We start from the raw sequence: 26,443 nt of genomic DNA on the forward strand, positions 1-26,443 counted from the left end.
AAAATAACGCTTTGTTGTGAACCAATTTGATTGATCGTAATAGGATGTTAAAAAGTGGATTTCAACACGGCTAACTGTAAGATTTGTATTGAATAGGATTTTAAATGACTACAATATTAAACCGGTAAGATGGCATTTACAGGTAGACTAGAATAATTTTGCGTTTAGTGCGACAAAGGGGATTGGATTTGGCGTAAGAATGGTTTTATATAAATAGTCCGCAAAAATTCGCAGATTATTGACCTACATGTTGATATCCATTGTAGAGCATCTTACTTTTACAACCAGGTGAAGGATGCGATTATTTACTTAATTATCAAGCGATGATAAAAGTACGCAACTACGTTTTAATCGTTATCGCTATATTGCTAACGATAATGAGCGGTAATAATTAAGTCGGGTACAGGCAACGTAATATTTATAAATAAACACTAATAGAGCGAGAGTAGGCGTTTCTGTCACAAATACCTTCAGCAGAACAACTGATAGAAGAGAAGAGAATCGCCTAACCTAACTAGACACTTCACAAAACCTTGTCGAAGCCGCATTCCACAATATTTTTACGCATTTTAAGTTCAAGTCAGCTGATTTTTAGAGCACGGCATACTATATTTAATCACTTCAAATATCGTCACTTGTTCTTTATTCATGGTATCGTCATTTGTTTTACCATATGCGGATTACCTGCCCAATTTAGCATTTTGCCCACGTAGCTTAAACTCACGGCATGTTTTCTCGGTAAACGTTCGAAGTAAACTATTCACCTGAATGAATAATACGCAGGCGCGACTCACTTTAGATCTCGCCGAGACAGAAGTTATGTAATTAATTTGTATACCTCGCGAATGTATGTAGGTACCGGAGGTACTCGCTGTGATAAAAGATACGAACGAATTGTTCTATTCCTAACTTTAAAAAAAAGGTTCCGTCCATTATCGATCCTATCAGGTGTAACAAAAGCCGAAAGGGATTAAGGTGATCTCATTAACGAGTATTTACGTGGCTTGATTGATGATATGGTATCCGATATCTCATTTACCTACTTTACACCACATTAACCCCAAAGTTCAAGTACTAATGTGCACCTATATGACGAACCATAACCAACGTTAATCAGGCCTAATTTATACAAAGAGAGGTCATTTATTTATCATATTCAAACCTCGAAGTTTAAAAGCGACCTACACTACTGAAAATCCAAAAATACAAATTTTTCCAAAGATCTACCCAACCATTTGAAATATAACTGTATGTTTGAAGCCCGATCTGATCACAAATGCCAACTCAAATTTTGATCGTTGTTATTATCATCACAAACCCCCAACAGCTAACGACAGTTTTGAAAGCCACTGTGATCAGGCTAATCGCCACTATTATGGGCGATTATAGATTTATCAGGCTAAAGTCGTCTAACATGATCAGAACGACCAACGACCAATTTGTCTGTTAACGACAACAGCCAATATTCACCTCTGATGACCACAGCCACTATGATCACAATCACCAATATTCGCTGTTGAGTTTTACCATTGAATAATAAATCAGATTTATTATTCAATGGTTTTACCGACAATGACCGACAACTTACATAATAAAAACTGTAGTCAATTTTATAACGGTATATTATTCAATGAATCCTTTTTCTGCGAATATTGTTAAAATTTTAGCTCGAGTTTTAGATCACAAAATTATAAGTTCTCGTATCAGCTCGAAGGGACTTCAGCGCATTTTTGTGTGGCAGATCAGTATTGTATTAGCAGTGTTGACTCCATTATCAATCTTGTCGAAGGTTACCACATTCCTCTTGTCGGAACTACCTTCCAACGTCCCGTTCACCCGCAATTTCCGTTTGATGGTTTGACTCCACCATCAGTAGATCGTGTCGGGGCAACCACATTCCTTTTGTCGGTACCCACTTCCAACGTCCCGTTCACCCGCAATTTGCATTTTGATGGATTTCGCTAAGAACCCTCCATAAGAGAATACTCCACTGGGCCACTGCTCATAGCTCGCCCTTCTATTTGCGATACGAGAAAGAGAGACTGCCATTCAAACTCTAAGAAACTTTTGGCCGCTCAAAGTCGACTCGAAGATGCACGCCTTGCAAAAGGTGGTTAATTTCGCCCCTAGGGAAAAAAAACAAAATTCCGTAACGCAAGAACGTCATTATTCTTCTTTTTTGTCCTTTATCTCGTTTCGTAAAAATCCAATATAGCGCCCAGTTTTTTTACGATACAAATTCCACTACTACTTGAACGACTTGTGCAGTGTGCTCGATGCATATTCGTTCAAATTGACGAAAATGGTCTTACGGTCCCCATAGCTCCTGCCGAGGGAGGGGATTTCATTAGTGAAAATGTGTACACTAAAATGCCATAATTGGTAAAAATGCCGGATGAATGCCAATAATGCCAGATGAATACCACATCAATGCCTAAAATGCCAAAAAATGCCAGGAATTCTAATAAACCTAAACTCGATCCTAAATCTAAGAAATACTTAGTAATACGGCTATATACTTGGCAAATTATTTAATTGTTCGTTTACAGTTTAACTACAAGTCTCTGGTTAGTGGTTTAACTAGCAAATAATTACGTGGGCTCCCTTGATATTCTGCCAGTAATAGTATGCGGTCTCTGGTCCAAATCCGAGTATGGACAGAGTTGTTTTGTTTTATATTGAATTCAATGGGTAGGTTAGCCTTGGACGATATTCCCTGTCATTTATAAATAAATAGGAAAAATACAATAAACACATGTTCTATTTAAGATACATGAAGTAACAAAAAATAAAAGGAATCCATATCACTAAAGGCCGCTTTACATACTGCAATTCTTCATGCAAGACCATGCAATACGCAATAAAACTTGCCCAGAAGCATGCGCGTTTGAGAAACAGCTGATTCATTTTGGCAATTCACTTGCAATTGCAGGTTAGCGGTTGCGCGCGATTTTTATTGCACTTGCACGTGATATTTTGGGGGAAAGTATTGACAACGCCAGGTTCTAGAATTCCCAAACGTTGAAACTAGACTTTGTTATTATTACTACTATTACTACACAAATTGAAGCTGCGACTGCCTTTTTTTCGATTAAAGTGTCTATTCATTTTTACTCAAAACGCATTCAGAATTATAACAACACCTGATGAATTTTGAATAGAATAAAGCTTTTAGTTCAATTTTAAATGCGAATGTTGGTAACAAACTATTGCAAAAAGAAAATTGCCGCGTGTAAAACCAAAGTGCAATAATTATTGCATGTACAGTATTTTTGCAATAACTTGCTGCAACTGTATTGCACAAAGAATTGCAGTATGTAAAGCGGCCTTAAAGCCCGCTTGACATGGAGCAATAAAAATTGCAATTGCATGCAAGTTGCAAGAAAAATTGCGAAAGGCATGCGCAGTTCAAAGCTAGCTGATCATTTGCTGCAAGAGACTTGCGTGCAATTTTTATAGGACCGGTGCTATTTTTCTTGCATGAATCGCGCAATTCTAGGGATAAATCTAGTTGTTTTTGTGTCACCAACCTAGTAAAATACAGCGGCGGCAACTATGATACTGAGAGACGCACTCATTACTTGTTTTTATTAATCTTATTTATTCTTGTAATTTTCATGTTTCTTCAAGCAATCAAAATTCAATTTTTATTTGAGGTTAGCAGCTTTGTTGACAAATCCATATGTTTCTTCTGTTGGCAGACATGTGGCAATTGAAATAGAATTGCACCATGTCAAATACCATGCAATGCTTATTGCATGCAAGAATTTGACCTTGCAATTTCTTTCTGCAAGTTCTTGCGCGTTGTATTGCTCCATGTCTAGCGGCCTTAACGGAACATAACTTTTCTCTCTGAATCAGCTTAACATTTTTAGAAGTACATAAAAGAGATATATGTATATTATATAAAATACATACACAATTTATTTATTGCTGTTAAATCACATCTTCCTATTTGTAAGGGTACTACACCTATTAACGTAATGGGACCGTAGAAAATATACCTCAAATAAAAACATTATCTCATTGTACGTGCATGATTGTAAAACTAACCTTTTTTCCACAACAACCATCCGGGTTTTTCGGCCATATATATGAATTGATGACTCTTTTCAGAAATTTCATAGTATATGAGGAATTTTCCGTATCGCACTACTGCGCCACTCTCCCAACATACCGGTCTTTATGGTACGATACTGATTACTGCGTAATACATTGTTCTGTCCGTATGTCGATGATTTGGCAATTATCACAGTCTTTATTTTCCGAAGAAAATTCTTCACTCGAATCATCTTGCGAATCTGACTCGACATCTGAAGAAGATTCACAGCTAGTTTTACTCAGTTTTATTTAATTTTGATTGTTTTAAATCTTCAGCAGCTGAAACCGATGCCGATGCCTTTCGTTTATTTTCAATAAATCTTCGAAGTCTATCTGTATTTATACTTTTCCTTTTCCTTCTTCTAAAAGACACAGTATGAGGATTTTTTAATAACTGCTGATTTGTTATTTGGCAGATTTATTTTCAAATATTGATGACTCTTTTCTGACAAATCGATATTTTTATGGGAGTAATCTTTCATATCCATGGACTGTTTAAATGGTTTTTGTCATTTTCGGTATCTTCACTGTCTTCTAGTCGGTCTTCTAAATTATCTTGAAATTGCATTACGGTATTGTTGTCCATACAAACTTCATTGGTAACTTCACAGACGTTTTCGTCAATAGTTTCCTCTTCTATATCGCATCTACGTGGTCAAAATTTTTTGGCAAACCCAATATATTGCACGCGTTAATGTTTACCTTCATTCCAAACTCCTCTTCGCTATTAAATGCATCTTTTTTTGCACGAGGAATTTTTGTGCCAATATTCATATTGTTAATCTCATCTCCCTGAACCATATGCGAAATGCATTTTTTTTTGTTCTCTTGGAAAAGTGAACAATTCCCCCAAGTCAATTTGAATTTTGTTGATCAGTGTTATCCGATTAATTCTAGATCACAACTCCTTAATGCTGAAATTTACCATAGTGCAATAAGTTGAAGTAAGAGATCGTGCGGTTCTAAACAGTTGTTCAGAGATTTGACTACTGTATAGTCAAGGACAAAACATATTACAGTTAAGTAATCTTTTTCTCTAAATAATCGAATGAGTTTAATTAACATGTGTCCGTTCAGTTCAATGCAAGCATATAAATTGGAAGAAATGGAGTTGTCCTTTAGTTTAAAATCGCCGTGATCCTTTATCCATTGGCGCCAAAATATTACTACCAAATGCTGTATAATCGATTAGAAAGACTTTCTTCTTTACTGATCAAACTTTTAATTAAATTGTTCATAATTTGGAGGTAGATTTTTGTGGCTGCACTGTCTGGAATTTCTTTATAACTTTTGAGACAATTTTTTTTTGCGGAATTCATCTTATCTTCCGGTGTCAAATTCGATTTGGATAGTAAAGTTTTGTCCTTCGTTTTCTGTTGAATTAGGGAATGTAGACTAGGGTTTAGCATAGGAAACTACAAAGCTGAATCAATACTAGTGCAAATACGTGGGGTACATTGACGGTCGGTACGCAACAAATCTGGTATTAATATTCGGTAGAAATGAATCCGGTCGAAACAGCTGCAAGTGAGGATGGAAATATTACAATCTAAATAGAGAATTAAGAAAATTATATCACCTCGTGATGCTATTGAGCTGAATTAGAATGTGTGCCACATGGACAGTTGCAAATCTCCGTCATGTGACGATAAAATAATTAATTAAATGGTTAATTACACTCTTCTTTAACTGAATTAATTATCTTCCACTCGGCTTTTACTTTAAATCCCCAAGATGAGATGATGGTGGATTAAATACCAAATCCTTTTTTGTAAATTTGAGAACTATTCCATGCCAGTCACACTTAAAAAATTGAAGAAAATTGGTATCAAAATCCCCAACTTTTGGAAATTGTTATCAATCAGCTGATATTTGGCAGTTCAATGCCAAGGCCAAGTCTAACAGAAATTATTAAGCATAACTGTTCATAGGATATTAACAATTCATCCAATTAAAAATTCGAAATTGCAATGAAAGTTCTTTGTAACATCTTTGTGCATCTCAATAAATGATATTATTATTATTATTATTAAAATTTGGACACGTAACCGGTGGAACCGCTAAAGAAAGCTTCAAAGGTGCCTAATTACATTTGCAACACCATAGGTCCGAAACACAATTCCATCTGCCGATTTTTTGGTACAAAACAAAGAGTTCATACCAATGCCGAGCGAGCCAAAGTCGAGATCGGTTTAAATCAAACTGCTCGCTCGAAATTGTGGAGCGTTACATGGTTCCGGTCCCAAAATAAAGCCTATGCCGAGCAAGCCGAAGGTGAGATCGACATAAACCAATCGCTCGCCCGAAATTCTTTGTTATACGCTTCCGGTCACAAAACACAGAGCGAATTCTAGCCATGCGCACTCAATGATTGTCAAACTACGAGATATGAAGTCAAAAGCCCAGTATTTCCACCTACAATGCATTTGCACTTATTAGAAGGATCAGTCATCAAACAGATATGTCAAACAGAAATTTGCTCCACGTATCAAACGCTCAATTTTTACCATACACGTTCAATGGGTTTCCAGTGCAATGTGCAAACGAGCTTTTACTAAAATAACCTATGGTAAAGGTTTCAGGAAAAAGACTAAATGCGTTTGTCCTATTTACCCGAAATTTTGGTAAACGAAGCCTAAGTGATGGTTCTTGTACAATATACCTCCGTTCCACATTCCCTCCAACTGCCAGTGCCATGCACTTTCTTGCAACGCCCTATTTTACCCTGTTCTCCACATGATACGAGTATATATTGTATCCTATCCCGGACTAGTTCTGCAAGTATGAATGAAAATCCATTTTATTTTAGAAATAATTTATTTAGGAACGGATCGTAAACGACTCTTATTATGGAATTACTCAAACAATTTTAAGAACGTATCGATTAACTAAAAGAAACCAGATCAGTTCTTTGGAATTCCGCCGGATTTTTTGCATTTCAATTACCGTAACGGATACCAATCCGAAATCGTGTAGGTGTATTGGCAAATGGTAAATAGGTCCATTAAGTACCTGATGCCTTACGGTGAAATGGAAATACCACTTCTTACTTAACGTCTGTATACTTGGCATCCTGTTACACTTTCATAATGGCACATTTTGATCGACAGTTAAAAATTACAAAAAAATTACATTCGTATTACAAATAAATAAATCGAGTCAATGAAACAAAACCAAAACATAACAGTAAAGTCTAACTGTATTAAGACGATAGTTAATCTGGAAAATTTCAACGTACTTCGAAACGAGCAAGCTGAGTCACATTTCTACATATATGGCCAATCGAGAAAGAATCTCTTGCAGATTGAGCCGCCAAGTTCAATTTTAACAGTATACAAGTTCAAGGTGTCGGTTGTGGAAGTAAATGTAAAACGGTAAATTGTGACACGTGCAAATTTGCGTATCGCGGTTCATCACAAATTTGTCGCAAAACTTCATGGCAATCGTCAGGTAAGTTATAAAATAAATCGAATTGATTGTTATTCAATCTAATGCATACTAAACCAATTTCCTAAGACTCTCTCTTATTGGTGAAGCAAGCAGACAATGTCTATAAAAAGTGAACTTTATTGGATATTTACAAAGATTACTTATTTTACATGCATCAATGATACACGCTATACTGCTATTTCGGGTTTTTATTTGAAAATGCCTAAATTTACGATGCTTTTAAATCGGTATTCGTATGTCTGACATTAAAAGTTTTCGGGTGTGAGGATACTATCCATGTAAATGTGTGAAAGTATACATTTTATGTCTTACAAGTCACAACTTGTAATAAAATTCCGACATTATTGAAATCTACGAGAATTTTGAAATTCAATGAACTATCAAGTAGTAGCGTTAATTTTAGTTGATCACATGATATACTTATGTATACGAAAACTTGGATGTTATGTCAAATAAAAGATAAAACAAATAAGGAAAGGTATAGGCTTAACATTTCCCAGAAATTGAAATATTTTTTCTTCATCTTTTACACAGCCAGCCATTTCCATTTCGTGGCCACATTTTTATTACAGATTGGCAATACTCTTAGCGTATGCTCAGGTTTCATACGGATAAATACAATTAATTAATAATCGATTGTACGTGCCTCCTTAATAAATCGTTAATAAATCATGTAAGTTACAACATTGTTTTTGAATTTTGGGAGACTAGAGGCTGATTCTCACTATACATAACGTTTCCATACCATATCCATTCCATAACCATTCCGTAAATTATTATAGGCTACGAAATTGACCTTTAAGTGATATGTGCGTAAGACATTCAGTCGCGCGCAAATACACATTCGCCTTCCATATGTGAACGGAAAGGAGAATGTGTATTATTATTATTATTATTATTTATTAAAAACTGTACATTTTCCAACTACTTACAGATACCTTTGCCTACATACATAAAAACCAAAATTTGTTGCATATTTGATTATCCTATATAAATCAGTCTACGTCCTCCGCTACACAGAGCTCTCCGTCCTCGCCCAAATTGCACAAAACACCACCCGCGCACCACTTCAAGACAAAAATGTTTACATCACCATCTGTTAGATGCCATCGGTACTCGGTTAGGATTCTGTTTTTCAATCGCGTTTTAGAATTTTTTAAATATCACGGAACCACATTGTTTTTTGTGTAAACTATATATTGTTTGTATATAGTACTTTGTAACGGTCCAAAATGGTTAGTAACTAAATAAGCATTACTCTTTAACCCAACAATGCCCATTTTATGGCCCGCCTATGTTCGCTTACAACGATTTTGCATGTGCGCTGATAGAGAGAACAATTTTGATAAATGTTGCGTACGTGAATTCCTTGAAGTCAAACTGATTAATAAATCATTGCCGAAAATTTTGGGATCATTTCAGTGACTTCTGTACCAATTAAAGTAATTACCGTGTTTGATTGTTACTTTAATATTCCTTTTTGGGATTATTTGGAATCACGTCACGTAAGTGTTTTATATCACCGAAAATGTAAATTAATTTAGAATTTTGCATTTTAGCAACACAATCATGCAAAACTGTTTAGGCGAACCAATTCATCACACATAAATAGGTTCCTAATAATCTTTGAGTGGAAACCCTCAAGATCACCGAGGTAATTACCACCTACTACTGTAATAGGTTATTAACATTTTTTTTGATACCTTTTAGGGTTCTTTTTCTGGACTCACTCAATTTAACTAAGACGCAGACGTCACGTCATTAGTTTGGGGCGTAATTAGAGCGCCGTTCTCGTCAAACGCCAGTTAAATGCCCATAGCCGTTGCAGAACCTCTACCACCCAGATAAGATATCTGTTTGTGCCGTCCCCTTTGTTTACCAAGAAGATTTAATTTGATTTCCACCTGTTACCTACTTAATTGTTACCTATGTAGAAAAGTTGTGTTTTACGTTAAAGGAAAGGAATTTGGTGTAACCCTGATATGATCATATCTTGGAATTTACGTTCTCATGAGCCATTTGGTTACGATAATTTTTTTTGCCTGATTTTGTTATTAAGTTTCCTTTCAAAGTATTTTCGTTTATTGTAATAAAGAAAGTCTATTAGAGCTAGCTGGCAGGTTGCTTACTGTCGCTCACTGAAATCGAGATATGAGAAATCTATTTATTTAATGCCCTCCTTGATCTACAGATCCTACGTCCCTGAGTCAACAATAAAAAAAAAACGTGGCAACTTATGGCTAACACTATCAAAAAGTTTGGTAAATTAATTTCTGGATTGTTGTTTCTGTTTTTGAAAAGTCTATATGTCGTAGTCTTTTAGTGAAATCCGTCATTTCACGAAACGCCTAGTCATTTATATGAAACTGCTGCATAGTGTTGGTACCTCGGTTGGTACTTTCTAGGGCCAAGCGGTTGGATTCCCTTCCTCTTCGAAATCGATAAATGGCATTCCTTATCGATCTAGAAGGGGAAGGCAAACTACCCCATGCGTCAAATTATCGGCATTTCACTAAATTATTAAGATTTCACTAAATTATTAAGCCGCGGACTAGGCTTTTCGTGAAATGACGGATTTCACTAAAAGACTACGACATATACATATCACTTGGCATTGCTGATTGTCTATTTAATAATTTGCACACTAGTATTTTTTCCACAGTTCATCTGTTAAATTACACTCTACTATTAAGTGCCATGCTGTACCGTCCTCGTTGCACCATAACAGTTTTTATCTGTAGTTACACCAATTTTGTTAAGAAAAATAATGTCGGCCAGTCTGTTTTTTGCGAATCGCCATGAGGTGACAGCATCGATTCCGAGTGATGGATTTTTAAACATTTCACTCCAACATATTTCCTTTTCGTCCCAGTTCCCTTTAAGTTTGTCGGGTTTCCCAGATCCTTCATTCAATTGCATTTCGTACAACAGTCTTCTCGTCTTGGAATTGAGAGTTATCTTTTTTCCTGTTTCTCTCTCGAAATATATTTCTGGGGGCCATTTTCCTGCACCGACTACGCCTACGACATCCGGGAAAGTTACTCCAACTAATTCTTTAAGATCATACATTGAGAACATGTTCTGCTTTACCCTGGGTGTAACTTACCTTTTTAACAATTCCTCCTTCACCTTCCATTTGGTTCCTGTTGTACAGTCTCCGATGTTATTTAGTCCACACTTGTACCATATATGTCATTATTAATTAAATTTTTCGCTGTTTGTGGCCACAATTGGCAGTCGCACAGGGGTAGCATGTTAAGATCGTGTTGACACGACGGAAAATTTTTTAACATTAAAGGGACTGTGTTCCAAGATTTTATTAGGCTTTTTGTGTATACGGATGTCCCTGAGTTACTTGGTTTACAATAGAGGTATTGCCACGACAGGTCACTATTGTTGCTTTTTATGAAATTATAGTCGATCATTTTCGTCCAGTGTGCTCCGTAGGAGTTGAAATATTTCAGTACCGTGAAGACTCGAAACATATTGACTTTGGTTCTTATATTTACCATCCCCATTCCGCCTTGCCAAATTGGTAGTGTGAGGGTTTTTTTGTCGGTCCAATGTTTCCTGTTTCGCCATGCGAAGTCTATGAGCATGTTTTGGATCTCTTCTAGTGCTTGATCTTTTATTGCTAGTATTTGTAACGTATGCCACATTTTGGGTGCTATGAAAGCATTTACTATTCTTATACGACCTCTCAGAATTTCCATTTATCCAATGCATTGCGAACTTTCTGTTTCAAATCTTCTTCGGCTATTGTGTTGGATCCTATTTCTTTAGGACTGAGAGTTACACCTAACACTTTTAAGGAATGAGATGTCCAGGTAAATTCCAGCGGAGTATCCTTTCTGTGTTCCCATTTGCCGCACCACAAACCTTTGGACTTAGCGCGCGGCTAAATGTCTTACGCACATATCACTTAAAGGTCAATTTCATAGGTATAATAATTTACGGAATGGTTATGGAAAGGATATGGTATGGAAACGTTATGTATAGGGAGAATCAACCTTAAGCGGACTGTACCAAAACGTTTCGTCAAGATTCTTAATTAGAATTCCATGAAAGCTAAAATGCGTTTCCACCCCCCTTCCCCTCCCCGGTCACCCACAGATCTCGAAAAGGAGTCGCCCAGAAACCTTTGTACAAACCCAATTCATTTCGATGAGACCTTTCATTAGAATACCATGCAGAATAGAACGTGTGTTCATCTCTCCCCCCCCCTTATTTTCAAGTTTTACTTGGCACCCCTAAAGACATGCACCAATTGGTTGTCGCATGTAAAAGTTATTCACGTTACCCTTTTAAGAGAACAGCATCTGAGGAAATAATTCATGGGCAATATTGCAATAAATTTCAGGACTGTAAGACAATTCCTCTGAAAGTATTTCAAAACTGTAGAAGTGGGTCCGGACAGACGGACGGACCAAATGCAAACAAAAAAAAAATGCGCGAAAAAAGAACGATATGGGCATACCGTTTAGATTACCTAAAGATATTACTGAAAATCAGGTTTTCTCATTTTTTTACCACAAAACTTTCTATGATAACAAAATGTATTTACTTTTACGGTTTGTCCCAGATTAAGGAGATCCTAATTGACGCCTTCAACAGTCTCAGGGATATCCATATATCCATAGATGAGTTCGCACTTGCATTTAATTCCTTATCTGTTTATATTAATTTGCTTGTACGTAACTCACCTAAAACTCAAACTTCGTCGAATTTATTGTTCTGACGGTCACAAAAGAATTTAATTTGCCCTTCGCTCAAGTCTTTTTGTTAGTATTTCGCGCATCCCCAATAGCAATAGAAATCCAGGTGCCAACAATTCTTGACATCTTATGTCATAGGCTTGCCAGATTTGTCCAAGGAGAAACCGGGACAAAAGAAGGGACCCTCCCCCGGAAAAAAAATGTTGAAAATTACATGCCCAGAAATCACATATTAATATTATTGATATTATAAGCTATTTTGGCAATTAAAAACTAGCAGAAAGTTGTAGGTAAATGAAGGCTGTATGTATGACTGAGGAAATTAAACATTTTTATTCTTATACGTTTTAATAAGTGACAAAACATACAGAGTTTCAAAGATAGAAGATACAGTTCTTTTACGTATTTCTTTGGCTTGAATCATTTTTAGCACTTCTTTTTTGTTTTTAATCTTATTATAAAACTCTTCACAGCTCAGGCCGATGTTAATTTTACAAGTCATCAAGCCTTTTACCGTTGATTCCTTCATTAACCCCCGATCATCAGTCCAGACATTATTTTAGTATACAGGCTAACTTTACTTTGCTCAACAACAATCATCTACAGCACAAACGGTAGCTAGCAGAAGGCTGACTGGCGCCTGACGACACGACAGTGACCGTGACGGAAACAATACTACTTAGTCACGGCATAGCTGCATGCGAGTCTATATGCGACTGTAGTGGAGGGAGAGTCGAGCTTCTGCTCTGTTACTATAGCATGGACGTTAATACGTAAATTCATCTAATCAAAGTTTAATATTTTCCGGGACGTGTAGTAAACCGGCCGGGACACCGGGATCTTAAGCGTAAACCGGGACTGTCCCGGTCAAACCGGGACGTCTGGCAAGCCTAGTCATAGTAGATGTGTCTCGTCCAGACGTTCCACTGGCCCTTTATGAATACCTTCTTCCGACATTTTGTTTTCAAGATATTCTCTTCGACTTCACCAATAGATGTCTCGTCGATATTCGCTTTTAAAGTTTTGACATCACCAATGGATATATTTCTTCCAGACGTCCTAATCGCTCTTTATTGAGTACCCTCCTCCGACAATCCGCTCTTGAGATATAAGGAATTATAGCGATCACCATAAGGGGTCAAGGAAAAGGACTGTGGTTTGCAGAAATTATTTCCTTTCATCGTGTCCCTTTTAGAGTACCATGAAGAATAAAGCCAGTGCCTCTCTTACTTCCCACAATTTTGATAAGAGGTAAGTTTTATTTAGGAACAAGGACATCAAACGATCAAAGGTATCGACATGAAAACAAACTTCTGTATAGTGTAGCGTACTCTATATTCTGAGCCCATGCTACCCAAACCCGTGTGGCTGTCGCTATTCAATTTACTCCAGATTACTATTCGCATCAAGCGGTACATTAAAAATTAAAACCCTAACGGAATGTACCGTTACAACGGCGACTATGTTTAAGAGATGTGAGGTAACGCTTATGTCCTCGATTTTCCGTCGTCTTTCTGTTCCATCGAGATCTCAGCCACCGGGCCACCTAGACAGTTCGGGTTTTCTCTAATTGACAGCTGCTATGGTCTGTATTTGCCCGTTACCCCATCATTTACAGTTCTGTTACGTGGCAACACCCACCAGTGGGTTTTGAAACATTTTTTAGTTAAATGTATGGCTTTATTTGTATCTCATTTTATGATCTCCTAGAAGCGTGAATTCGGATGTGATGAGGTTATACCCATTTCATTTTCGTTGACTGAACCCTGAACTTCATGTTTACTACGAACGCACGGATAAGGATTCAGTCATACACAGAAACGCGAGCTGGCACAGAATGACAGAACCGAAATTTTACTGACAGTCGCAGTAAAACTTTTATAACTACCTTAAGACATCAATTCTCCAATTTATGTTCATGAAATGATAAAATTAAAATAGAAGTAATACACACGAGAATCGAGTAATTCTTTTACCTAAATTATATAATTTACGTTAGCTGCTCGCATATTTGGGCAAACTTCCAATGCCAGATAATTGACGTTAGCCGTCCACATAATTTCGCAAGGGCTAAATTGTAATTAACACGAATAAAGAGCGGCTCACAACTGCGTCGAAGTTAACTTGAAATATGCAGGATTAGGTGTGATGTGTATTCGAAGCCATGTTTGAATGTCACCTAGAGGAAGTAACCAGGAGGTAACCATGTCACAGTAGTAACGAACCCAGATAGGTCATCTATGAGAATTTATTAAGAATTTAAAAATCGCACGACGAATCAAAGATCTTGAGACTATCAGCACTATATTAAAATGGTCTATCTGACCGAATCGAATTATTTTCTACACATCTACGACTGTCAACTGTTCGACGCATTCCTTTCAGGTGTGCTGTATGGAACTGATATGACTCATTTAATCTGGAGTAGGTACTTACTTCAGGATCTTTTGCAATTTCACTGTATCTTATCTTACTCAAAACTCCTAAATTATCAAACACATACAACGTAAAGTGAACAATGAAACATTTCGACAAAAACTTGCTGTAATATCATAGCAATACTTTCATATAGCTGGTCAAGATTGTATCTGTGTTTTATCTTATAATGAACATCTATCAAAAAATTACAAATAACAAATTGTATGTAAGTATGCGAGATTGATAGATTCAAAATTAGTTAGTACAATGGTTCTCCACACGAGACATCTTTTCCCCTTATCCAACTCCACACTGAAAGTTTTTAAACTCTTCACCTCAATCCCAAAAAAAGGGTACTTTTCAATGAAAACAGATCTACACGTAGTATAATTGAACGCCCGATTCATCATAAACGCAAAACAGTAGTTTTGGGACCATAGTCTGATTCGGGTCGTTACTTTGGTGGTGTTGAGGGAGACCCAAAAAAGCATTTCGGAAAATGACTTGCTTTTTATAATTTTTTTCGTGGTGTGTTTCAGTAGGTTGACGTTAACTTAACGAGAGTGAATTGGCAATATACTGTTTTTGCCTCGCGAAGGTAATGGACACGCAAAATACAAAGGCTTGAAACTTTTGTTGCAACCATTAGCATGTCCTTTTATGGAGATACCAAAATGAAATCTTCCTGATATGGTAACCCTCTTTAAATACATTAATATCTTAATAAGTACCGGGCATCTGCAGCGTGGTTATAATAGCTTTTTGTTTCATAAAATGTTAATGGTGCGTTGAAGTGGCATAATAAATTATCAATGAAATATGGTAAACGGTCGTTACAAATCATATTAACCTTTTCTTCCGAGTAAAATATTTCGATTGCATTATAAAACTTACCACTAGCGCGATTCACACGTTATTGTGAAGTTGAGCCTCACCTGTAACAAAAAGAAAATAATACTAATTAGTACCTATACCAAAGGCAATTTCTTCTTTGCCAACAAATCAAATATGTTACTTGCATGAATTACTACACTATACGATTATTCTGAAGAATCTAGAAATGTTGAGTTGCAATTTGTAAAACAGTATGCATGCATTGTTGGATGACTTTTCACGATTTCCACGATGTAAATAATTCTATTATTGGTTGTACTAATCGTGCAAGAAATAGAACAAAAATTCTTGACATCAACTGCAAAGTTTTTCTTGCGATATAACCTTTGAAGAACGTGCTCTGTCATATCCTGAGGGGTTTCCCAAGGGACAAATATAAAATTTTCATTAGAACATTGGGACATCGAGAAAGTTTAAGTCGTGATGACATCATAAGTAGATTCCTGGTGGAAGAAACACGGCACGGCAAACCAGATTAGAGGAACTGATGACAAAATCAGGCAAGGTCAAAGCTATGGGAGCAGTGCAAAAGTCGAAATCGAACCAAGGTGAGAACCATGGAATCAAAACTCAAGGAGCAAAGGAGAAATCCTGTGAAGATCGAGTCTACAAGTGCTGTATGTGTGGAAATTTTGGACACTAATCTCATGACTGTCCAGAGTTGAAGGAGTTCTTGCGCCAATAACAATAAGCGACGTTGTCGATTCAGTCTACAAGGCCAAAGCGTATTGCTCAGTGGGACTTAAGGGAAATGTGAAGCGAAAATGCCCGTACATAGACTCTTGTTCGTCAGACCGCAGATCAAAATGTTAAAAATTTAACAAAAAGCGTTTTTTCTTACTTAATTAATAAACAATTTTCAACATTTTGGTGTAGTAGGCGTTGAAAAATTGTCCAAACTGTCAAAATAATTCATCGATGTTTTCTTTAATGACAATAAAGAATCATATGTACCCTATATCGTTGTATTACTAACAAAAATGCTACTTAATACAGTATGTGTGTTTTTGGTCTATAGCGGGTGGTGCCTAGAGCGACGCAGCATAGGGATTTCAATGGTAATTTCTTTATAGTCAATTACTAGCTCCCCTAGTTATTTTAGAGCAAAAGTCTAAATAAGTTTTTTTTAGAGAAAATGCCTTTGACGTATATTAAATTTATACTTGTTTATAAATTAGTTAAAGAACTGCAATAAGTGCAATAACGTTCAAAATGTCCGTCAAAACCATCAAGAAAATGACAATACATTCAACGTTTTGGCTGCAGTAGCGGAAAATACGAATATAAGTTTAGGAACAAATCTTCTTCAAATCAGTTTTTTTTCTTCGTTTATGTAGGTACTCTGATTCCGGAAAATGATAAACAAATAGTATCTGATGCAGATGCAGCATTACATTCTCTAAAAAAACATTACCCAATTGCCGCTTTTTCTTGCATGTGATAGTTGTAACAGAATTAAATATGAAAATCGTTCGACGTCAAACAACGATAACTTAGATGCGATGCGCTTGTAGTTTGTTATAAAGCTTCCAAAGCATCACTGATTTATAAAAATGTAATTTTTTATTTTATCGATTTCTACGGTTTTGAAAAAAGGAAAATTATAACTAACAGTATGAACAGATGCAGTATTTTTTTCTCTAAAAAAAAAAACTTATTTAGACTTTTGCTCTAACATAATTAGGGGAGCTAGTAATTGACTATAAAGAAATTACCATTGAAATCCCTATGCTGCGTTGCGCTAGGCACCACCCTGTATAATAGTACATTATACCTATACCAAGGTAGAGAAGTCCAGTATTATTGCCTGAGCACCAAGATTAGATCTCGAGACCCTTGCGCCGAGGGGTGTAAGGGGTGTAAGGTGCGAAGGCAATAATAGACTTCTCTATCGTGGTATACAGGGTGAGTTTTTTTTTCATTTTAAGCAATAGGATCTCGGAAACCGTAAGACATAGAGATTCGGTTAAATGAGGAAAGAGTTGTCGTTTTAAGAGCTTATTCAAGATATGCTTTTGTTTTTTTAAAACAATCCACAGTTTACTAGATATGAGCGAAAAACAGATTTAGTGATTTTTCTTTTAGATCGTTAATATTAGAAATACAGAAATATGCAAAGAGCAAAAATTGTAGATTTTTTTCCGCTTAATAAGATACATTTATTAATATTTATTCTTCTTTTATAATTTTCGAGTTATAACGCAAACTTACATTTTTTTAAATGGTAATCATAGTTGACTGTGACATTTTTAAAAAGTGCATTTTTTTTTGTTTACAATGATATAAGGTTCATTGTACTTACTTTGACAAATAAACATGATAAAGAACTGTTTGTATTATTAAGAGTAGTAAAAACAGATTTTGCCCTGGGAAACATTTTAGTTCTCTTAATTACTGTCTATTATAATATTTAACGTGCAGTTAGTTGTGCGGCGGGGCACTGTTGTGTTGAAACCAGCGTTTACGTCGTGTTTCCAAATCTAACCCATCCTACATATCTTGAAATTCATTTGGTAGAAAATGAAGATAACATTGGCCTGTCCAACCCTGTATATACTATTTTTTTCACTACTAGCACTTGAAGTCCTCTAAATTAACATATTATATTGATAAGAAAGTGAACGGTTGAACAGAATTGTTTGTTTCTTAATTTAACATGTCAATCAAGTACGTGGAAGTACAAGTCAAACAGGCCGTATTTTGTTATGTCATTGAGATATTTTCAAAGAGTAATTTCCTTCGAATTTTTTCAAAATGTGATAATTTTAGGTAGGTATGTAATTTCTCTGGAAATGGCGGATGGTGGCAATTATTCATTTTAGAGAACTTGTCCAAACGTTTATTGAGCGAAATTTCGGGTTGTGTTTTCTAAAAGTGACAGCGTGACAGTTCTCATTATTGAGTACTAGTTAATAATGTCCACATTATTAACCACTGTGAACAAATGTCGAGAAAGCCTACTTTACAAGTGGAAAAAAGGTTAATAATAATGTCATCAGACGCTAGTAGTGAAAAAAAATAAAAACAAGTATTGTTAATTTCGGTTTTCAAATATCTTCGGAACTGATAGGAATTTCGAAATTTTTAAAAGATCATTTTACTAAGCCCTAAAATACACAACTTTTTTTTCGAATTGAACGCACTGTGTATCTCTTGTGATTTCCGATGTTCCTATACTGTTGATTCTTATCTGAGACACACTGAATATATTTTTTCACTACTAGTACTTGAATTATAACAGATAATATTGTTAAGAAAGCCGAAAGGGAACGGTTTGTCGTTTGACAGAATGTTTTGATTAGAAACTTGTTAATCAAGTACGTGGAAGTAAAAGTCGAACAGGAAGTAAACCGTATTTTGTTTTGTCATTGACATATTTTCCAAGAGTAATTTCCATTGAATCTTTTCAAAATGTGACAGTTTTAAGTAAATAATTTCTCTGGAAATGAAGAAGTTGGAATTATTGATTTTAGAGAATTGTTTAACGTTTATTGGGCGCAATTTCGGGTTATGAATTATGATCTCTAAAAGTGACAGCGTGACAGTTCTCATTATTGATTACTGGTTTATAATGATTTCAGTATAAACCTAATAATCTTGTCAGCATGTTTACAACGTCTTTGACAATTTTAACAAAAAAAAGGTATCTAGTAACTGAGATCGCTTAGTTAGTGACACTACTAGACATCTATTCTGTTCTACCTTGAAAATTTGAAGAAATTTATGGATAAGAATGAACCAGCAGGATGCCCAAACGTAAAAAAACCTATCCAATGTTAGTTTTTAAAATATGGAACAGAAAAAAATAAAACAGGCGGTCATGCCGAGCAGGATTCCTAGAAATGACTTCACGTTTAAGAAACTTTCCAGGCTTCTAGGAAGATCTTTCACATTTCTCTAAGAATAAGCATTATGTCAATGCGTTATTTCCCTTCTGTGCAAATTAATTCTCACGATGCATTTGCATTCAGGAATTTCAAATATTTGGACCATCTAGAATCATATTACCATCACAACCGTATTTAGGACGAGCTCGTCCATATTTCATAACGATCAAAGGCAATTAGTAACGCTATAATTATTACACATCGCGACCACGCTGCTAGGTTACAAATAGGTAAGCCAACTAACACAGATACATAAATATTGATTGTTTACCTTGATATTTTAACCTTGCCCACGTTTTACAAATTATGGAAAAAAGCGTGAAATTGTCTTGCCGGGATATAATGAAGATGTTTAGCGACTGCAATCGGAAAACATTCCATTTTGTACCTAATACGACTTCTAAAACAATAGAATGAGAAAATTCAATTGTTTACTTCTAAATTACTTAAATAATCGTAATTCATCTTTACGTAATGAAACTGACAGGTGGAACGACTATAGAAGTCGCGCATTTAACAGTATTTGCAGTAAATTAAAAAATTGCATAATATATCAAAAATTTAAACGTTATTGCAAACAAGGACTAGCAGTGCCATCTCTTAACGCAATGGGGAAAATTGCAAATGGCACCTGTCGAACAGATGTTCGTGAATAAGCTAAACTGTTTTATTAATAATTCGCGCGTCAATTAACAATAAATTGCAATTAGTGTCTGGTACGAATTTTTACAATGAATTTCAACAACTTCCTGCATTGTTGCTGCGGAACGTTTTCAAACAATTTTCTCATAGTGCTTTCGTGCCGGTAGTAATTAAAGGAGACAATTTCGAAAATTGCACTCACAATGGATGTGGGCTGCATTTTATTAAAGACAATATTAAAAAGAGCGGGATTACAAGATTTAAATACAGTCCATCTATTCGTTTAAAATGTGGAAATAATACGCGGTACAATGAACTTTCATAACATAAAATATAACAATTACGTGCACGAAATGACCTTTATAAAAAGTTAAAGTCTGAGGAATAAGAGCTAATTTTATCTACGTTTAGCACACATTTTTTGCTCTCAAAAACACGTTTTCGTCCTTTGTTTCGCTAATAACAAGTAATCTGCTGATCTGGGTAAACCAGAAATTCCCATACCTCCTCCATCTGTTAGCACAAAGCAAAAGTAAACTTAACAAATTCCTTAATTGAGAGATCGACAGTTTTTGATTACAAGGAAGTCTATAATTACGATCGCTACATAAGTAATTAATTACTAATGGGATATTGCTCTCACTAAAACCGGTATTACTTTCAATTTAGATTGAATGCTTCTACTCCTATTTCCTTAATTGATGATTATTTATTTAGGTGTTCCCTGGCAAAAAAACGTGGGTGGTGATAGCTTTTTTTTTAGAAACAAATACGAATTTACAATAATAATAATAATACTCGTTTTTAATTAGTAAAGTAAAAAATCCAGTTTAAATTAATGTAACGGTGATTCAAAATGATAATAAAAGATTATTGAGTTTAAAAACCTTAAAATATTATTGTAACTACACTATAATAATAATTGTTCAATGAACTATATTGGTATTGGTATAAAAACTACCTACATATTTATTTTTAAAACGAATTATAGCTTTTTCTTATTAATTCAATCTCCCAAATTTCCCGATAGACTGATTCCCGTGATCCGTGTCGAGCGGACTTCGGAAGATGTTACTCATAAAGAGCGATTGGGGTGTTAAAAAATGAGCTTTTATCTGTAAAAGTAGTTTTGTACTCGTTTAATTCGGCTACTTTTTAATTCAGTGAGGGTCTTCATTGTTCGGTTTTTTTTTAGAATACCACTCTTGACAGCATTGTAACATTTATTTATTTTCACTCACAAATTATTGATATTGTATAAGAACTATGTATTTTAATTCAAGAATTATATCTTTTCCTTTTAACAAATCAACGTGACAGCGCAATTTCTTGGTAGCATGATCCCGCTCCAAATTACAGTGTGTAACAATATTACATAAAGCACACCCACCACAGCACCACCACAACATGAAAATTTGTTCGCATTTGACCAAACAAATGGGATAAATAGGATCACCATTTCATACCCCTGTTACATTGGATAACGATAAAGTTACATCTTGAAGGTTTTTGAATTAACACTAAAATATAAGTAAAGTTCCTTTAATTTCAAGCGAAATCCTTAACTTATAAATCGTTTTACCTTTCATAGTATCCTATGACAAGTCTTTAGTTACTTTGTTTAGAAAACTCGATCGCTTTGAAATTCAACCATTTATTTTTTTAGGGGATTAAGAAAGGTCGCTATTGTGTTTTCATTTGCTATGTAGACTATATGAGCCAAAAGGTTACAGCCCAAAAAGATCGTGATTCTAGAGGATGCCTTCGATTATTGTATCGAATTTTTTTAATATTAGAACCAAGTATGCGAAATTGCGAATAGGAATTTCTGAAAAAATTTGTGCAGGTATTAGTGTTAGCGGAGAGAGCCGCGAAATCGTTCAAAAATTTTTTTCGGAGTAGAAAGAATTGGGACCCACACCATTTTGTTCAGAAATGTTTGAACCTTCAGAATCTCGCTTTACGACATTTTCCCGTGGTCCTGACAAAAGTTATAGGCCGCTAAAGTTGAAATTTACTCATTTTCGCGCGCGCGACTGAACCACCGAAAGTATTTATTTTCTCAGCAACTAAGCGATATACATCAATAATTCCTTTTGTAAAATGAAAATACATTATTATAGCATATATTTATATATATTTACCTACCTTGTTATGCAAAGTTTTTAGAAAAATGACCGTCAACTTCCAAAATTCGTGTAGCAGATAAAAGTGCGCACTTTGATCAATAATAACTTTTTATTTCACGATATCGATTTCCAATATTCATAGCTCATTCGATGCTCCAAAGCATTGTGATTATTTTATTTTCTATAACATTACCGTGAATTTTTCATAATAAAAAAGTTACGGTCATTTAAGTAAAAACCTACCGACCTCGCCGAGTCGGTAATCGCGAGTGAGACGGAGAGGGAAGGATAGTCAGCAGCGTTCGCTAAACAAGGAGCGATGCGTAAGAGATTTTACTTTACTAAGAAATTTCTCTCCGAATACCAAAACTAGCTATTTAGGCCGTTTACAAATGCATTCCGCCGAGTTGCATTGTAAAATCTCAAACAATTCATTAACTCCATGTATCTCAGTTCTTTGGTGAAATATATAAGTACAATATAGGTACCTTTCCCTGTAAATTTTGGGGGTTACTCCACAATAGGTATCTCTTGTGCTGTGCTGTATATTGCAAGATCAGCAGTAACAACGGTATGATTTTGTCCCAAAGATTCAGGCTTGTTTTTTGATTTCACTAGACGATGGTTAGGATGGTATTGTAGCTCGCTGGTGGAGAATTCAAAAACGGCACACATATATTGAATAGTAGATACCGGAACTTACTTAGGATTATCAGCATGTACTTAGGCTGTTAAAGTCAGTTATCTGGTCGTTATCTAGTGATAGGTAAACGAGGAATTTGGATTTCTTCTGTCGATGTATCTCGCTTTTGAAAAAGGACTGTGCGTTGAATTTTTTTCGTCTGTTTCCACAGAATATGGCCTACTTATTCTTATTCTGTGACTGTTTCCTCATTGATGTCGAAGTTGCTCGCTGTGATAAAATTATCATTTTTTATTTGACAAATTTTTGTGAAATGTAGGTAGACACCCTTAGCAGAACATGTAATATTGACGTTTACTGTACTTGTTATGCCACTGTCGGAGAACATTTTCTGACCCGAAAGACCAATTTGCAAATGAGTGTAACTTTTGTTTGAAAAATGACCTTAAGAAAAACTGTTCAATAATTTTGTTCCGTAAGTATGTACCTACACAACAAACTTCGTGGAATTTTGTCAATTTTCGTTGTCCGGCCAAGAATTGCAGTGGAATTATTTTTTTCGAATTTTCAAAAACTAATTTCAGATTCAAAAACCACCAGATACCAAATTTCGTCGAAATCAACATTTTTTCGCACCCCTATTGAGGGGTGTGCCCTTTTGCGGTAGGAATTTTGAAAAATTATTTGCAAAACCGGAAAGGGCATACAGCAAAACCTATTCAAAGACTTACCACCAGTCTCTGTAACTGTTGCTGAGAAAAAAAGAAACTTTACCACTTTTTTGAGGGTGGCTCCTAAACGAATACATGGATTTTTTTTTTTGGGTTGGATCCATCGTTCCTCGAAATGGGGGTTGAAATATATTGTGTGATCAAAACTCTCTAAACCTTCCCCATATAGTTTTTATTCGTTGAAGTTTTTAAAAATAAAAGCGACTATAGTTTCGGCGTACTGCCATCATCAGGCGATGTGAAATTTAACAGGAAAACGGTAAGTTACAAACGTTGAAGACGAATAAGACGAACATGTTGTTTTTTAATTATTAACTGGCCGAAGCCAAATGAAACAACCTGAAGGGTGGTTAAACCGGAAAGGTTGTCCTAAGTTTCAAAACGAATTATTATCAAGCCTTGTTAAGACAACCAACCGGAGGGTTGAATTATTACATTAAAAGTTGAAAGTTGAATTTAACACATTTCAAAAGAACCGGGGGGAAAAAATAAACTTATAAAAGTTTTGAAACTATTGAGATGACTACATATTTAAATTATTTAAGTTAAGTTTAAATTCGAGATCATGCAGACGGCATGTCTAGAAATGATTGACCACCAGGTTTACCTATCACTAGATAACGACCAGATAACTGACTTTAACAGCCTAAGTACCTGCTGATAATCCTCCTAAGTAAGTTCCGGTATCTACCATTCAATATAATATACCTATGCCGTTTTTGAATTCTCCACCAGCGAGCTACAATACCATCCTAACCATCGTCTAGTGAAATCAAAAAACAAGCCTGAATCTTTGGGACAAAATCATACCGTTGTTACTGCTGATCTTGCAATATACAGCACAGCACAAGAGATACCTAATGTGGAGTAACCCCCAAAATTTACAGGGAAAGGTACCTATTTGTACCTATATATTTCACCAAAGAACTGAGATACATGGAGTTAATGAATTGTTTGAGATTTTACAATGCAACTCGGCGGAATGCATTTGTAAACTAAACGGCCTAAATAGCTAGTTTTGGTATTCGGAGAGAAATTTCTTAGTAAAGTACGCATCGCTCCTTGTTTAGCGAACGCTGCTGACTATCCTTCCCTCTCCGTCTCACTCGCGATTACCGACTCGGCGAGGTCGGTAGGTTTTTACTTAAATGACCGTAACTTTTTTATTATGAAAAATTCACGGTAATGTTATAGAAAATAAAATAATCACAATGCTTTGGAGCATCGAATGAGCTATAAATATTGGAAATCGATATCGTGAAATAAAAAGTTATGAGAGTTCAAAGTGCGCACTTTTCATCTGCTACACGAATTTTGGAAGTTGACGGTCATTTTTCTAAAAACTGTGCATAACAAGGTAGGTAAATTGAATGCTTTAGATTCTGCTATAAATGTACTTTCATTTTACAAAAGGAATTATTGATGTATATCGCTTAGTTGCTGAGAAAATAAATACTTTCGGTGGTCTAGTCGCGCGCGCGAAAATGAGTAAAGTTCAACTTTAGCGGCCTATAACTTTTGTCAGGACCACGGGAAAATGTCGTAAAGCGAGATTCTGAAGGTTCAAACATTTCTGAACAAAATGGTGTGGGTCCCAATTCTTTCTACTCCGAAAAAAAAACTACCTCAAATAAGCGAGTTAGCGCCGGCTCTCCGCTGCACTATATAGGTTGATCATCCGATCCGTTGCAGTTAAAATATTTTCAGTTTGTAGGACAGCGATTATACCGAAATGAAGCCACACTTGGTTTTTTTTTCAAATGGGAAGCTTTAGTTTTTTTCAATGTAAGCAAAATTTGGCATAAGAGAGACTATATGTAGACATAAATAGAATGGCTTTTGAAACAGTTAGGTGTTTTTTCGAAATGTTTGGAAAATATACTTCTAAACAAAATAAATTGGTAAATGGTTACGATGATATATCTGTTCTACAACTAAAAAATCAGAGTATGTACATTAAAATCAGTAAAAATGAGTACAACCATTTCAACTAAACGGCACAGCTAAACCTAGAATCGTCGCTAATGGAATGATTAATTAATTAATGGATTGCGTGCCCTCTAGAACATAAAGGGAAACTCGATGGGAAACTAAAGCAGGTATATATGACGAAATTAATTTTGCTTATCAAATGTATAGAAAAATCTACGAAAAGTAAAAAATATGAGCAAGCCTTGAGGGAAGTATGCCGTTTCCCTTGAGCTGAAAATCTATTGACAATATTACGCAACGAACCCATTTTGCCATGCAACACTTTGCAGTCAAAAAGAAATGTTTTCAAAACACATCGCTAAACCGGCGGTCACACCTTTTAAAACTAATGGCTACTTGTATGTTATTCTCTAGCGAGATTAGATCATTTATGGTAATACATTTAAGAGGAAACATGACGCAGAAAAAATAAATTACAATTTATAATCACCTATAGAAAGTTCAATAGATATAGCGTCACGAATGACAACGGCACATTCGTGCATAAATCAAATTGATATTTACTGCTTGGTAATAAAAATTATGTGGAGTAATTAAATCCCCGTTATTAAACGTCTACGGGTATGGTTCTGATTTAAGATAATTATTCATTGTGTTAATTTTATCTGTAGATTTTTGACACGTGCCCAGAAATCTTCTTTGAGTTGAAATATCCAAATGCAAAAGAATACTCATATTCTGTTCTGTAATCAAGACATTCATACTAAGCACGATGATGATGGCCTGAGGGAGCGAAACACATTAAGTACAAAAATGAGAGGGGTTTGAAATTCAAATAACCTTGGAACGTGAACAATATGTTTAATAAAAACGGTGATACGATCGATAAGTAATCAAACTT

The 26,443-nt window shown here is 35.4% G+C and overlaps 1 protein-coding gene and 1 long non-coding RNA gene across 2 annotated transcripts in view; both read left to right on the forward strand.

The window, feature by feature from the left end:
• Positions 1–7,504: 7,504 nt before the first annotated feature.
• Positions 7,505–26,443, forward strand: part of LOC116180591 (venom serine protease 34-like) — a 94,821-nt gene continuing 75,882 nt past the window's right edge. The window contains exon 1 of the mRNA XM_031500671.1: positions 7,505–7,551. Coding sequence (XP_031356531.1) covers positions 7,538–7,551 — 14 coding nt within the window. The 5' untranslated portion in view covers positions 7,505–7,537. The remainder of the gene's footprint in view (positions 7,552–26,443) is intronic.
• On the forward strand, positions 8,913–9,752 carry LOC116180613. The gene is made up of 3 exons (XR_004147150.1): positions 8,913–9,056; positions 9,111–9,205; positions 9,262–9,752. It is a non-coding gene; the product is annotated as an uncharacterized LOC116180613 (long non-coding RNA).

Source organism: Photinus pyralis, unplaced genomic scaffold (assembly GCF_008802855.1).
Source record: "Photinus pyralis isolate 1611_PpyrPB1 unplaced genomic scaffold, Ppyr1.3 Ppyr1.4_LG1, whole genome shotgun sequence".
Lineage (NCBI taxonomy): Eukaryota > Metazoa > Arthropoda > Insecta > Coleoptera > Lampyridae > Photinus > Photinus pyralis.